At 36.4% G+C, this 15,405-nt stretch overlaps 1 protein-coding gene across 25 annotated transcripts in view; it reads left to right on the top strand.

The window, feature by feature from the left end:
• Positions 1–15,405, top strand: part of LOC106875082 (serine/threonine-protein kinase BRSK2) — a 316,142-nt gene that overhangs the window by 148,353 nt on the left and 152,384 nt on the right. For all 25 annotated transcript variants that reach the window (XM_089360385.1, XM_089360366.1, XM_089360373.1 and 22 more), the window contains exons 3-5: positions 1,298–1,383; positions 6,429–6,569; positions 11,889–12,005. In XM_089360385.1, the coding sequence (XP_089216511.1) occupies positions 1,298–1,383; positions 6,429–6,569; positions 11,889–12,005 (344 nt within the window). The remainder of the gene's footprint in view (positions 1–1,297; positions 1,384–6,428; positions 6,570–11,888; positions 12,006–15,405) is intronic.

Genomic DNA, 15,405 nt, shown 5'->3' on the forward strand with positions numbered 1-15,405 from the left:
ATATATATATACATACATATATATATATATATACGATGGGCTTCTTTCAGTTTCCATCTACCAAATCCACTCACAAGGCTTTGGTCAGCCCGAGGCTATAGTAGAAGACACTTGCCCAAGGTGCCATGAAGTGGGACTGAACCCGGAACCATGTGGTTGGTTAGCAAGCTACTTACCGCACAGCCACTCCTATGCCTATATTTAACCAAATATTTAACCAGTTGATTCACAATAAAAAAAGTGGAATTGAACCTGTGCATGTTTTGCTATTACTGGCATCACAACTCTCCGAAGACACAACAAAATTTGTTTCAACATATAAATTCACATCAAGAATCTTACAAACCAAATACAAAAATTCAATGAAGGTTATCTTTAAACTGTTTTAAAAGAATGTACGACCTGCCATCTTATCTGTAGTATTTGTGTCACATACAACTTGGAACAAAAGGGCTTAAGTGAAATTCCTTGGTTATAATTACATACATGCTTTTCCGGTGATAAAGAAGCTTAAAATATAGAATGAAGTAAAAAATTATGCTATTTTGGAGATAAATTGATGAACGAAGAATTGAAGAACTGGAAAAAATAATAAATAAGAATGCAGTTTCATGAGTTTATCAGATACGAGACTTAATTTCAAGAATTTGTTATTTCTTGATGTGAATGAACCAGTCAGCATAGGACGTCCCCATGATAAGTTCTGATTGTATTCCACTGATAAACTCTTGTGGCAGCCTCTGCTCATTTAAATAGATGCTATAATTTGATATCCGTTTATCGTCTCTTTTATCTTTTACTTGTTTTTAGGCATTGAACTGTGGCCATGCTGGGTCACTGACTCGAAAGGTTTATTCTGGTGCTTTTAAGTCTGCTACTTATTCTGTTGGTTTCTCTTTTGCTGAACTGCTAAGTTACAGGGATGTAAACAAACCAACATTAGTTGTCAAGTGGTGTTGGAGACAAACACAAAGGCACACACATACATATCATCATCATCATCATCATCATCATCATCATCATCATCATCGTCGTCGTCGTCGTCGTCGTCATCGTTTAACGTCTGCTTTCTATGGAGTCAGAGTCGGAGGTGTCAATAGTAGAAAAGTCAGAATCGGAGTCAAAGTTTTTTGTTTCGACTCCACAACCCTGGTTAAATTTTATACCACCATTAATGTTCTCATGACATTATTACCTGTTGCTTATATATTCTTCCTTTGATATTACCTGTTGTTTATATATTCTTCCTTTGATGTCACCTGTTGTTTATATATATGTATTCTTCTTTTACTTTCAGGTTGAAAGAGAAATTGCAATTATGAAGTTGATAGAACATCCTCATGTTTTGGGATTGTATGATGTATATGAAAATAAAAAATATTTGTAAGTATAGAAATGCCATTGTCTTTTAAACTAAACATTGAATAGAATATCTCGTCTCTTTTACTCCTTCGCTTCTTTCAGTCATTTGACTGTGGCCATGCTGGGGCACCTAATCGAGCAAGTTATTGACTCCTGTGTTTGTTTGTTTTTTTTAAAATTTGATACTTATTCTGTCAGTCCCCCTTTTGTCAAACTGCTAAGTTATAAGTGCATAGACAGTTTTTAATGGTAGGGGAGGCAAACTCAGTGATGCACTCATGCACACGCATATACACATACATTTGGCTTGAAAGTATAGCAAAATACATGAGCCCTAATTGCCATGCAGTGGAGCTGAACTCAAAACCACCTGGTTTGGAAGCAAACTTCAGAACCACACAGCCATGTTTTTGTCTATAACACTTCAGTGTTAATGTTGAACACTGTGCAATAATTCTTATATCTACACAGAGAAATATAGGTTTATGTTCTGTAACTCTTATGTGTAAATTACATGCAAACATTTGGTAATGTGGATGACAGGATATTTGTTACTTAGAAAGAGGAATGGCTGTGTGTTAAGAAGTTTGCTTCCCAACCTCATGGTTCTGGGTTCAGTTCTACTGCATGGCACCTTGGACAAAATGTCTTTTGCCATAGCCTTGAGCCAAAGGAAACTGAAGGAAACCCATTGTGCATGTTTGTGTGTGTGTGTGTGCATGTGCATGCATGCATATGTGCATGTGTGTGTATATTACTAGATTGAGGGAAAAGGTTGTGCGCCGTGTTAAAATAATGAACTGAATGAACTCACACACACCATAAAAATAAATAAAAAAGCATTATTTTAACATGGCGCACAAACTTTTTCCTCAACCTAATAAAACAAAGACAGGAAAATTTGGTATATTTTCAATTTTATGTTACACGTGTTTCATTACAGTATAAGATGCAAGCATCGAAAAGTGAACATAAAATTAAGCTGTTTCTAATAGTCTTTTGAGACGGATTGTTAGGAAGTGGCTTAATTTGGTTTATATAGTTGCAGTTGTTTACTTTATGGTAATCTACGTCCAATAACAACCACACTGCAACAACGAAGATTAGGGTTTGATGGTCACCGTTGGAGAAGCAAGCATCAGTTTGCTATCAGTTGTTGCTATGGAGGCCTATGCATAGCTAAAAAAAAAGAGGGGAAGATCTCACTTTACATACATCTGGTACAAGACTCTGGGATAAAGTTTGAAAATGCTGCCATGAATGACCATCCTTACTGGTAGTTACTCAGGAATATCTGTGTTCATTCGTTTACACCATTTTGAATATTTTTTGTACGTTCTAACAGTAAACAATGTTAGGATTTTCAACTTCTGCGACTAAAAATTTCGTTGAACTTTTGGTATGCCATACATAAGTTGCATGAGCTGTTTGTGAGTTTTAGTTCTTCTATTAAAAGCTTAACAAATTGTTCTTTGTTGTCAAGATAGAATCTTCGTTTAGCTTTCTTTAGTCACCACCCCGTTATCTAAATGATTAATTAGTCACCGGGTTCCTTTCCTGTTTTACCATTACACTAGTAGCGTTTTAGTATGCCGTCATACTTAAGAGTCTCAACAGGACTGTTTTCCTCTTTTGAGATATTTGATTTCTGTTTGGTGTGGGTTTTCCTATCTGCATTTTATCCTTTAATTAAGATGTTAGCATTAGAAAGAAAATCCCGACTGCAAAACATTCTTCCCTAGAGCTCCATGTGAATATTTCCATATAAAAAATTAGCCATTTGCATACACAAACAAAACTGGATACATGGGAAAAAATGGTATTATATCACAAACTATAAACAGAACGTTTGCCTAATCTAGACAGAATACATATTCTGTTTTTATTATTTTAATTTACTTTTTCATCGTTTTTAATGAAGCAATTTATGGAGAAAGAATATAATTACATCCACAAGATTTATTTTTAAAACTAAAATATTAGAAATTTGTCTGCCCCTTTAGAATTTTTTTTTTTTTCATTTCGTAAACGTTTTAATATTCTAACATTAGTTTGAATAAGTTCTTAAATTAGTTCCTGTGTTTTAGGAAAAATTTTATATTTTTTTTTTACAATCTGTAGTGGATTTCTATCTGTCTCCTAATTCACATAAGTGGTGGACAAGATGTGCTTTGCCTAAGGCTGTTTGGGCAGCGCGACTGTGTCAAGGTTTAAACTCACAAGTAGCTGAAAAAAAAAAACATAAAGCATCTTGATGTCTACTTCAAACTACATATGAAAGTAAAGTAAATGACTTATTTAGCTTGAATATGATTAATACCTTTGATTCATCATCATCATCATCATCATCTTCGCTGTCGTCGTTGTCTTTGTTGTAATTGTCATCGTTGTTGTTGTTGTTGTCTTCACCATCATCATTATCATCACCATCTCCACAGCAGTTGCCACCATTGCCCCCCCCCCCCTCATCGTTTTACATCTGCCTTCTATACTGTCATCTTTACTGTTTAAGTCATCATTATCAGAGTCAGCTTGTATTTGGGGACACTACTCTCGTAGATGGGTCAGGGTCCTTATCTTGTTCAGGTTTCACTTTTGACTTGAGTTCTACAGCTGGATGCCCTTCTTAACACAAACTACTTGATGTAATAAACTAGAAGCTTTTCCCTTTTTTTTCCATGGCACCAGCACCAGGGAGGTGTCATGACCTTGAACAAGATTAAAGAATCATAACAACATCACATTTTACTGAGTGTACAGGGTGTTATTTTCATGACCCAAGCATTAGAGAAGTAGCCATGTCCTCGACCTTACTACAGGGACCTTACAACCCTTCATCTGCTTACCCATCAGCCTCTGTGTAGAGGGAGAAGCATAAGGGATTGAAACATGAAAGACTCAAGATATGATTAATAGTGAGAAGAGTGATGAGTGATAGGTGTATCCAATATTTCTGAGAAAGGTATATATATATATATTCAAGGCTGTCATAGACCCAGGATGTGCAACCCAGGAGGTTATTTTTTAATAATTAATGCTTGTTTAATGAACGACTGCATTCAATGCTTTGTGCTATTTAGCTCCAGGTCACCTTTGATCAAACAAACCTTTGATCAAAAGTGTTCCAGATGTGGCCACCCCAGCTTTTTTGTATATCTGGGGCTACATTGTTTAATGTTTCTTAACTTTAATTTCTTAGACAGGCAATAAAATATGATTTAAGGACGATTTTGGCTTCTATTTCTATCAGATTGAGGTTTCTTGTTGCTTCAACACTTATTTATGAAGAAATCAGCAAGCAGTTCCAAGACTTTCTAGTCTTGTAGTGCCAAACAATAATCTGAGTATTATGAATGAAATCAGAAGTAAATAGGGATAGACTTAATCTTGGGTGGAATTGGATCCCAAGCCATGTGGTTGGGAAGCAAACTTCCAAACCATGTGGCTACACTGTATCATAATAGTTATATATTTTTAGTCAAGAAATAAGTCAAGAAATGAGACTGGTGGTGGTAGTAGGGAGGGAGGGGGTATCCATAAACTGGAGACCTGGGCTGAATGCCTGAAACAGAACAGGTTCTACTAAAGGCCACCCAAAGTGTCTTGTGAATTTAAACCTTGACACAGTCACTGTCCAACAATCTTAGGGAAAGCACATCTTGTTCCCTTTATGTGAATTGGGTGACAAATAGCAATCCACTACAGATCGTAAGAAAATATATAATTTTCCAAAAGCACAGATGGTACTAAGCTGGATGATGGGACATGGTACAGTATAGCCACATCTGATTCCTCTTATGCCTAACTTTTCTCTCAAGATGCTTACACTCTGTTGAGCATGCACACTTACATTGCACATCCAGTGAAGCATACTGGCTTCATTTCTCTCAAGCCTACGCATGTCCTCGGCTGTCACAACCCATGTTTCACTGCCATGCAGCATGCTGTTTACACACAAGCATCATACAAACTGCCTTTCACTCTGAAGGAGAGGCCCTTTGTTGCTAGCAGGGGTAGGAGCTCTCTGAACTTTGCCCAACCTAATCTTATTCTCACAGCTATGCTCTTGAAGCATCCCCCTCCACTACTCACTTGGTCACCTAGATAACAGAAGCTATCTACTACCTTTAGCTTGCCCCACTGGCAGTTGATGGAGTCTATTTTCTGCATGTGTTCAGCATTTTTTATGCCTGTGCACTTTCCACATACAAAAGTTAGTTTCTCTGTTAACCTTCCTTTGATGTTGCTGCACCTTTTGTGCATCCAAAGCTCACACTGGGTGCGTCTTATGGAGTTTCTACCTATATATATGTTAGTGATCTGTACATTAACTAAATATAAAAAAATATGTGAAGTGAATAAAATGCTTAATGCTTTCTTTTTAATGATTAATCAGAAGGAAGGGTTGTGTTACTGCCCTTTTCAATGGCTCTCAAGATAGGCAGGAGGGAGAAAGGAAGAAATTCTCAAACTGGAGACTGGGCCCAAATGCTTGCAATAGAGTGGACCCTCCTGCTGCTAAAGTCACTCAAAATACCTAGTGGTGATGTTAAACCAGGTGGCAGAATAAGTCTTTCTATTACCCAAGTAGGCCCTAGCAAGGTTTGAACTCAGAATAAGTACCACCAGGCATTTTGTCCAATGCTGCAGCAGTTCTGCTAATTTGCTGTCTTGGAAATGTGTCTTCTGTCCATACTTAGCCACAGATTGACCAATACTTTGAGCGAAACTTCATTGACCTCTACTCACCTCACACCTTGATAGTCCACTTTGACATCTCATCACCACCACTGACTGTTATTACTCTCTAACTTCACCACTGTCACTCCCACCCGCTCTTCTCTAGTATGAATAACTGTATATCTCCTCTACTGCAAGACACCTGTTCTCGCCTCCTCTCTCATACTTTAACCTCTCATCTTGAAATATGTTTACCCACCTTGAAATATGTTTGCGACTAGAATTATGTATTCTGTTTGATATTTCAATAGAACCTTAAAGACCCTTTAAGCATGTGCCATAATTATCAATATGATTTCATTTCTAAATATTTTCATGTCTTGCAGATACTTGGTATTGGAACATGTCTCAGGGGGAGAGCTTTTTGATTACCTTGTGAAGAAGGGGCGTTTGACGCCTAAAGAAGCTCGGCGTTTCTTTAGACAGATAATATCAGCATTAGATTTTTGTCATAGTCACAATATATGGTAAGTTTTAGTTTTTGGTTTATTCTTTCATTCTTTTCAGCCATTGGACTGTGGTCATACTCGAGCACCAACTTAACGAGTTTTTGTTCACTCCTATTGGCTACAGTCCATATTTTTTTCATCTGATATCAAATTTCTATTCACTGGCTAAGTTATCAATTTGACAAAGAAATGCAGCATAAATAGTATAAATAGGTATGAATGGACGGAAACACACACACACACACACTCACACATACATTGTTGTGTCTTGGGAGGGTCATTATGCCAATAGTAATAACACCCACACAGGTTCACTACCACTTCTTTATTGTTAGTCAACTTATTAAATTTCTAACCAGCTAATTGATCATTTATTTAATGAGCTGGTTAAATAATCAGTTGGTTTGTTTGTCCATCAAAGTTCCTTCATTGCTGTTCACAACCTTTTTAGTGCTCCCAAACTTGCTCCAAGATCTCCCAATTTTACCCAAGATCTGCCTCTCCCAAGACACATCAAAATTTCCTTCAACACATGATTTTTCACATCAAGAATCTTGTAAACCAAATATATCATCATCATTTAATATCTGCGTTCCATGCTAGCATGGGTGGGACATATATAAATACCACAGGACCTCTCAAAATCTAAAATCCATTAATTATCATCTTAGCCTGATAAGTCAATCAAGCAATATGAATATATGTAATTACCACAAACCATGAACCCAAAAATCATGTTCAACTTTATGAAAATGAAGGGAAACCCAGAATAACAAAACTCAAAAATATAAAAGATTCACAAACAAGCATATCAAATATACATTCTCTTCATCAGCTGCCTAATGGATATCACTATTGTTTTGACACCTGGACAGTACCATTCAGTCTTGCAGGTGTCGACAGTGTTAAAAAATATAAATGCTGTTTGGGAAACAACAGATGTGTTGACCCCCAAAGAGATGCAAGGCAAAGTTGCCCTCAGCAGGATGGAACACCAGTCTGTCACAAGATTAACTCATTTTTGCCAGCTGAGTGGAGGAGAGCAATGAGAAATGAAGTGTTTTGCTTCAGAACACAACACATTGCCTGGTTAAAATATTAACCTAAAGTTAGCACCTACGCACACATACATACACTACAGGTTTCCATATAGTTTCTATCTACCAAATTTATTTACAAGGCATTGATCGGTCCAGGGGCTAAAGTAGAAAACACTTGTCCAAGCTGCTGCATAGTGGGACTGAACCTGAAACCGCATGGTTGCAAAGCAAGCTTCTTAACCACACAGCCATGTATGTGCCTGGCTCTGTTTATAATGAATATATAAAAAGATGCAAAGTAATGTCTGCATTGAAGCCAGGCTATGTCTTCCAGTGCATACAGCAATTTATTTAAACAACAATCCAATAAATTTTAAAATATTTCTTTTTCTGTTCAATATTATTTCATCAATTCCTGCCAGCATACTTTATTTTATTTCATTTTTTTTTACAATTCCAATTTCCTTTAGGTTAAAATATTCAAATTACACATTGCTAAATTCTTTGGTGCACTTAATTTTAAAGTTAGTTAGTTTGTGCTTAATAAATCATTTAATTACTTCTGTATCCAAGAAGACTTAAATGAAACCAAAATAATTCCACTGTTTTAAATATATTTAACTCGCTTCTTCTACCAGATATGTTTTCTTTAAAAATAAAATAAAATAGATCTTTTAATATTGGCATAATCTGTAGATTAGCAGACAAAATATCTATCGGCATTTATTTACATCTTTTATGCTTTGGGTCCAAAATCTTATCTGGCTTGACTTAGGCTTTCATTCACTCACATTTGGTAAAATATGTATTGCTCATATACTGGCGTTTCATTTAACTGATTGTACTTATTTTTCGGTCAAATATTGTTTGTGTGTATGGCAGAACCAGTATTATCATCATCATCATCATCGTTTAACGTCCGCCTTCCATGCTAGCATGGGTTGGACGATTTGACTGAGGACTGGTGAAACCGGATGGCAACACCAGGCTCCAATCTAATTTGGCAGAGTTTCTACAGCTGGATGCCCTTCCTAACGCCAACCACTCAGAGAGTGTAGTGGGTGCTTTTACATGTCACCCGCACGAAAACGGCCACGCTCGTATTATTTTTAAGAATTGGAAAGAATAATTCAGCATTTTAATAACTGTTTCCGAATAAGGTGGTGAGGTTATATGATAAAACACTGTCCTGGATAACACATTCAACTGCTTCAAGTGGTGAGATTCCAGCTTGGGATTCACTACTTTGGGGCAATATAGACTTACCTCATCAGTCATTGTGAAGGCATATGGCTCAGTGGTTAGAGTGTCAGGTTTTCAGTCATGAGGTTGTGAGTTCGATTCCCGGACCGGGCTTTGTGTTGTGTTCTTGAGCAAGACACTTTATTTCACGTTGTTCTACTTCACTCAGCTGTAGAAATGAATTGCGATGTTACTGATGCCAAGCTGTATCAGCCCCTTTGCCTTTCCCTTGGATAACATAAGTGGCATGGAGAGGGGAGATTGGTTTGCATGGGCAACTGCTGGTCTTCCATAAACAACCTTGCCCAGACTTTTGGGTACTTTCTAGGTGCAATCCCATGGTCGTTCATGACTGAAGGGGATCTTTTATATGTCCAGGTTGTGTGTTGTGTTCTTGAGCAAGACACTTTATTTCACATTGCTCCAGTTCACTCAGCTGTAGAAATGAGTTGCAACATTACTGGTGCCAAGCTGTATTGGACTTAGCCTTTTCTCTTGGATAACATGGGTGTCATCCTTTCTGTTTTTCTCTCCCACCCTTTCCCTATTCTTCTCTCCCTTTCACTGTTCCCTCTCTCTCTCTCACTCTTCTTCCTTGAGTCTCTCGTCGCTGACACGTGACAAAAGGGGATCTCTCTTTGTGTCTACTTCCTCCCTAAAGAAAAGACGTGCCTTTTCCTGTCTCCTCATGGCTCGTCCACCTAGCGTTCGTTATTTTTCTATCGTCTTGGCTCAACAGCCCTCACCATTTGTTTTTACTGTCTTGTTCTCACTGTCCTGTTCTTGTTAACGCTTTCACCCTCCGCAAAAAATCCCAAATTTTATTTAATTTGCTTTGTGGGAAGGACTGTTTCAACGAAGTCGCGTATTGTCCTTGCCTTCGAAACGCGGAGTAGATGAAACAGGGACAACTGAAGAAGGGGTATACTCTTCATGTTGCATGTCTCGTTTCTCTGTTTGTTTTTTTCGTTGTTCGAAAAAAAGTTCGTTTTCTATGTTTTCGTTTCTCATTGTGTTTAACGTTTTTGTGATGTCCTGTACCCATATATGCATGTATGTATACGTATAGATGTAGGTATGTACATCTATGTATGGATATATGCATATATTTATATATTATTTATATTATATACACACACACACATACGTGCACACACACGCAAGTGTGTGTGTATGTATGTGTGCATGTATATTGTACACTGGACAAAATGCTTCTGTGCATCTTGTCTGTTGTTATGTTTTTATTACTGGCTGTACACCGATATGGGTGCATCTTTCAGGCTGAAATGCATAAAAGAAATGAAAGAAAACCTTTAAAATGGATATTAAAATCTGTTTAAAACGCAATATAAATATTCAAAGTTAAAAAAAAAAGAGAATTCTTTTGTTCTTCAGGTTTAGAAATGAATTAGACATTTATTTATAACAGACAAAAAAAAAAATATATATATATATATATATATATATATATATATATTTTATTTGCTTCTCATCTTTTTTTCGTGTTCTGTTTTCTTTTTCCTTTTTTATTTACGTATTATTGAAATGTAACATTGTATACTTTGGAAAGAAACTGTTTTCCTTTACGATAAGATAGCTTTCTGCACAGGGAGTACGCTATATCTGGTTGTATATCGTATACTCTGACTCACAAGAATGGAAGCTATTAAGTTCACTTAGCAGTTTATCGTAGCTTTTGTTGTTAATACTATCGTATGAAGAAAAGAATAAACTACTTGTGGCTGATTAATTCAAAGCGATCCAACAAACACTACAGCTCATATTCCATTTGCAGCAGTGATTGCTGAGTTACAGTAAAGAAACAAACAATATATATATATATATAGAATAAATAGAAGAATTCTAAATATCGATGTTTTCATTTATTAAAACTAATCAAACGAAGAAAAGATAATTATTTAACTCTATAACGCCTACACTTGATAATTCTTGATGCTTCAAAACGTGTGCTCATGAGACGAAAATGACAAAATTAAAAACTTGGATGAGACCCCCAAGGCTCGTTTGTTATATTTGAACAAAATTAATGCATCCGAGCAATATTTAATTGGATTTAATTTAGGCAGAAATTTTTGAAGGAGGTATTTTGGTTAATACCATTAACCTCTAATGCTTTATCTTCTAAAACCCCAGAAGGATGAAAGTTTTTAAAGGAGGTGTTTTGGTTAATACCATTGGGCCCTAGTTATTTATCTTCTAAAACGCCAAAAGGATGAAAGGCAAAGTTGAAGTCAACAGGATTTGAATTTAAAATGTATAAAGCCAGAAGAAATACCACCGGTCCCCAATATATGACTGGTACCTTGTTTTATTGGCTCCAAAGGTATAAAATGCAAAATAGAATGTATAGAGCCAAAAGAAATAACATTAGGCAATTTGTCCAGTGCTCTAATGATTCTGCTAATTTATCTTATCATCATCATCATCATTTAACATCTGTTGTCCATGCTGGCATGGGTTGGACGGTTTAGCCAGAGTTGGTGGCAGGCTGGAGAGCTGTACCACCAAGTTCCAATCTGACTTGTCCTGGATTCTACACCTCGATGCCCTTCCTAACGCCAACCACTTTACAGAGTGTGCTGGGTGCATTTTACATGGCACCGGCACAGGACTCTTGCAGACCAATCCTTTTCACCATGGGGGGGGAACCGGCCTTAACACTTCTGCTGTGGAGAACAGGTCTTCTTGAGTACAGCAAAGCGCCAGGTACCTTGGTCCTTTGTAATCTCATCTAGGCAATTATAATAACAGACATTTATTGCAGAAGGTTTTTCTCCTGTGGAATTTCTATATGTGAGTAAAAGGATGAATTAGCTGAGTTGTTAGAGTGTCAAATACAATGCATTGCAAAATTTATTCCAACCCCTTGTATTCTGAGTTCAAATCCCACTGGAGTCATCTTTGCGTTTTATCCAGACAGACATTAAACAAAATAACAAGCAAATGTATAATTACGGTGATAGCGATCTATTTATTTGTTTATTTACTTATGTCATTCATTAAGGATTTAAAATTGTTCCTTTATCTTTTTCAGTCACAGAGATTTAAAACCAGAAAATTTGCTTTTAGATGAAAAGAATAATATTAGAGTCGCAGATTTCGGAATGGCATCGTTACAAGTTGAAGGGTCAATGCTGGAAACAAGCTGTGGGTAAGAAGTTCTTCCAACTGTTACTATTTAAAGAATTCAAAAAAATTTTTCCCATGTGTTCTCTCTCTCTCTTTTTTTTTTGTCTTGTTTTGTTTTCTATAAATCTTTCTATAAATTTTCGAATAGTAACAATTGTTACTTTTGAAAAGTAAAACTTGAATAGTTCAAGAAATTTTTTACCACTATTTATAATATTCTTCAAGTTACAGGAATGAATCAAGATATGGTTTACAAAGCAAAAAGTTATATATATATATATATATATATATATATATATATATATACTTGTATGTGGTGTTTAATTTTTTGAGATTGTTCATTCACACCTTCTTGAAATGTTGAAGTCTCTGATTTAAAAATTTTTTTCATGTGTGTATGTGTGTGTGTTTGTTTCCCTCCACCTCTCTCTCTCTCTCTCTCTATCTCTCTCTCTCTCTCTCTCTATCTCTCTCTCTCTCTCTCTCTATCTCTCTCTCTCTCTCTCTCTCTCTCTCTCTACACACACTCAAATGAAGACTGAAACACGTGACCATATACACACACACAAACACATGAATATGCAGAATACATAAATACAAACATGCACACATACATACATATATACATATGCACACACATGCATACACACACATGCATACACACACATGCATGCATACATACATACATATATACATACATATATGCATACATACATACATGTGTATGTGCACACAAACTGACCCACACACATGTGCACAAACAAACAATGGATTGCAGCTCAGATAATGGACAGAGTCAATGACTATTGAAAAGGTTGCAAGATGCAATGAAATTTTAGAAAAAAAAAATAATAAATGAGTGGAACCTTTACCAGTGAGTGTGTTTAGTAATAAGGCCCCCTCCCCCAAAATTTCAGACCTTGTGCCTAGAGTAGCAAAGAATATGTAATTACTTAAGGGAACAAACTTTAGCCTTTTGCTATAGATGAATCTGAAAATTCTCTTGATCTCAACTAGTAACTGAATTTAGTAACTTAACCCTTTCGTTACCAACATGGCTGAAACCGTTTCTGGGTCTGAGTACAAATGTTTTGTTTTCACAGTTTTGAATTAAAATCTTCCACCAAACCTTAGTCACAATTTATGTTCCTAACACTAGCTTAATCATAACTAAGTTATTTCACTAAATTCTTTGTTATATTTAAAGTAATTGAAAGAAACCCAGAGCATCTCAAAATAAATATGGTAACAAAAGGGTTAAGAAGAAAAATAATCAGCAGAAGACATAAGAGAAGGAAACCTCAGTGTGGTCACTCTATATGCTAGAAATAATAGCCTAAATTTCCTTCAATCTATACCCTTCCAACTGCTTCTAATGTGCATCTGCCCAAATGTAGAGCTGTGTGAAACCCTTTCGATACAAACCCAGTTAAAACTGCCTCTGGGCTCTGTAGTACAAATGTCTTGTTTGCAAAAGTTCTGAATTAAAATCTTCCACCAAACCTTAGTCACAATTTATGTTCCTAACATTAGCTTAATGATAACTGAGTTATTTTACTAAATTCTTTGTTATATTTGAAATTAATTGAAAGAAACACAGAGCATCTCAACAGAAATACAGTAATGAAAGGGTTAAGCCACATCAAAAACATTGTCAAACAGACACAGCTCACTCATCTTGTTTTGTAGCTATTAGCTGTGCAATGAACTGTTATGCTAACTGCACCACCTGCCCAAGAACCAAATTGTGGGTTTCTTTACCAGTGCTTCCCAACCTGTAGGTTACAGTATAATTCTAGAAGCCACAGCACAAAACTTCTATTGCAAACACTGAAGTGGATGGTAGCAGATTGCTTTTTGGTGCTATTTTAATCTACAAGTACTTTTGTGGAACCTGACCTTAATTTGCAAATTTATAGTTAGAGTTAGCTAACAGTTGAGTCCATGATGCTGACGGTTGGGGTGAGAGAAATAAGATTCTGTTATCACCATAAAATACTGCATGTATAGTATGTTGATTTCTTAATGGTCGTACTGATGTAAACGATAAAATGATATCATGTGACATTCTATTTGGGAGGTCACATGTTTTTCTTCTTTTTTTCATTTCTTTTTTTTTTTGGAAAACCATTTTTAGTGAAGCTGCTTAAATGTTTGTGTGAGATAAAGTGAGTAATGTTAAATGTTGCCGTCATTTAATAGCTGGAAGAATTGAGTTGGAGAAAGGGACAGACGGAATTTGGGGAAGCCAAGGATGTGCTTTTCTTGATATTTTGACAGTATGCATTATTGAGTGATGAGTCAGTAAAGATTTCTAAGTGATTTGAGGTGGACCATTTTATTTAGTTACCTTAATCTATACATTTAAGCAGTACTTACTCCAAAAATAGCTCAAGATGTTTGTGAGTGCTGTTATTAGCTGGAACTGGGAGATATTTTTAGTTTGTCTACAACTTGTTATTACATCCTTGTGGCTTTTAGGTGTATGTTTCTTTAATTGCCTGTCTGTTGTCTTTTGGAACAAAGTCTGCTACATTTTGATTTAAAGGAATGGAAGATGTGTTTTCTGATATTTTTTGTTTCCTTACTGTTTGATAAAGGAGCACTCTGTCGATTACGACGATGAGGGTCCCAGCTGATACAATCAACAGAATAGCTTGCTTGTGAAATTAACGTGCAAGTGGCTGAGCACTCCACAGACATGTGTACCCCTAACGTAATTCTCAGGGAGATTCAGTGTGACACAGAGTGTGACAAGGCCGGCCCTTTGAAATACAGGTGCTACTCATTTTTGCCAGCTGAGTGGACTGGAACAATGTGAAATAAAGTGTCTTGCTCAAGGACACAACGCGTCGCTGGGAATTGAACTCACGACCTTACAATTGTGAGTCAAATGCCCTAACCACTAAACCACACGCCTTCACATTGTTTGATTAGTGTAAGCTCATTAATACATTTATATTCATCAACCTTCTTCCCGATTGTATTTTTAATGAAATACAGTTTGTGTTTTGATTAATTTTGAATCTAATTAATGAAGACTTTGAGGGATTTAATAAAACAAACATTATTAAGCTAATGCCACACACACATATATATATATTTATATGTATGTAAGTAGGTATGTATGTTTGGGGATAAGGTTGTGCATGTGCTTGTGTGTACCCTTATTCTGACATCACATGATGGTTGTAAACGAGCATCCCTGTCATACAAGTGAGGTTGTTTATTTCTGGTCTTTTATGGGAAAACATGTCTGGTCACAGAAAATATTACCTTGCTCAGAGACAGGTAAGGGTTGGAAACAGGAAGGGCATCTAGCCATAGAAAATCTACTTCGACAAATTCTTGCCAACCCATGTATATATGGAGAAATACCCCCCCCCCCCCCCCCTGGACTGGCTCTTGTGCGGGTGGCACAT

Source organism: Octopus bimaculoides, chromosome 11 (assembly GCF_046866305.1).
Source record: "Octopus bimaculoides isolate indiv1 chromosome 11, ASM4686630v1, whole genome shotgun sequence".
Classification (NCBI taxonomy): Eukaryota; Metazoa; Mollusca; class Cephalopoda; order Octopoda; family Octopodidae; genus Octopus; species Octopus bimaculoides.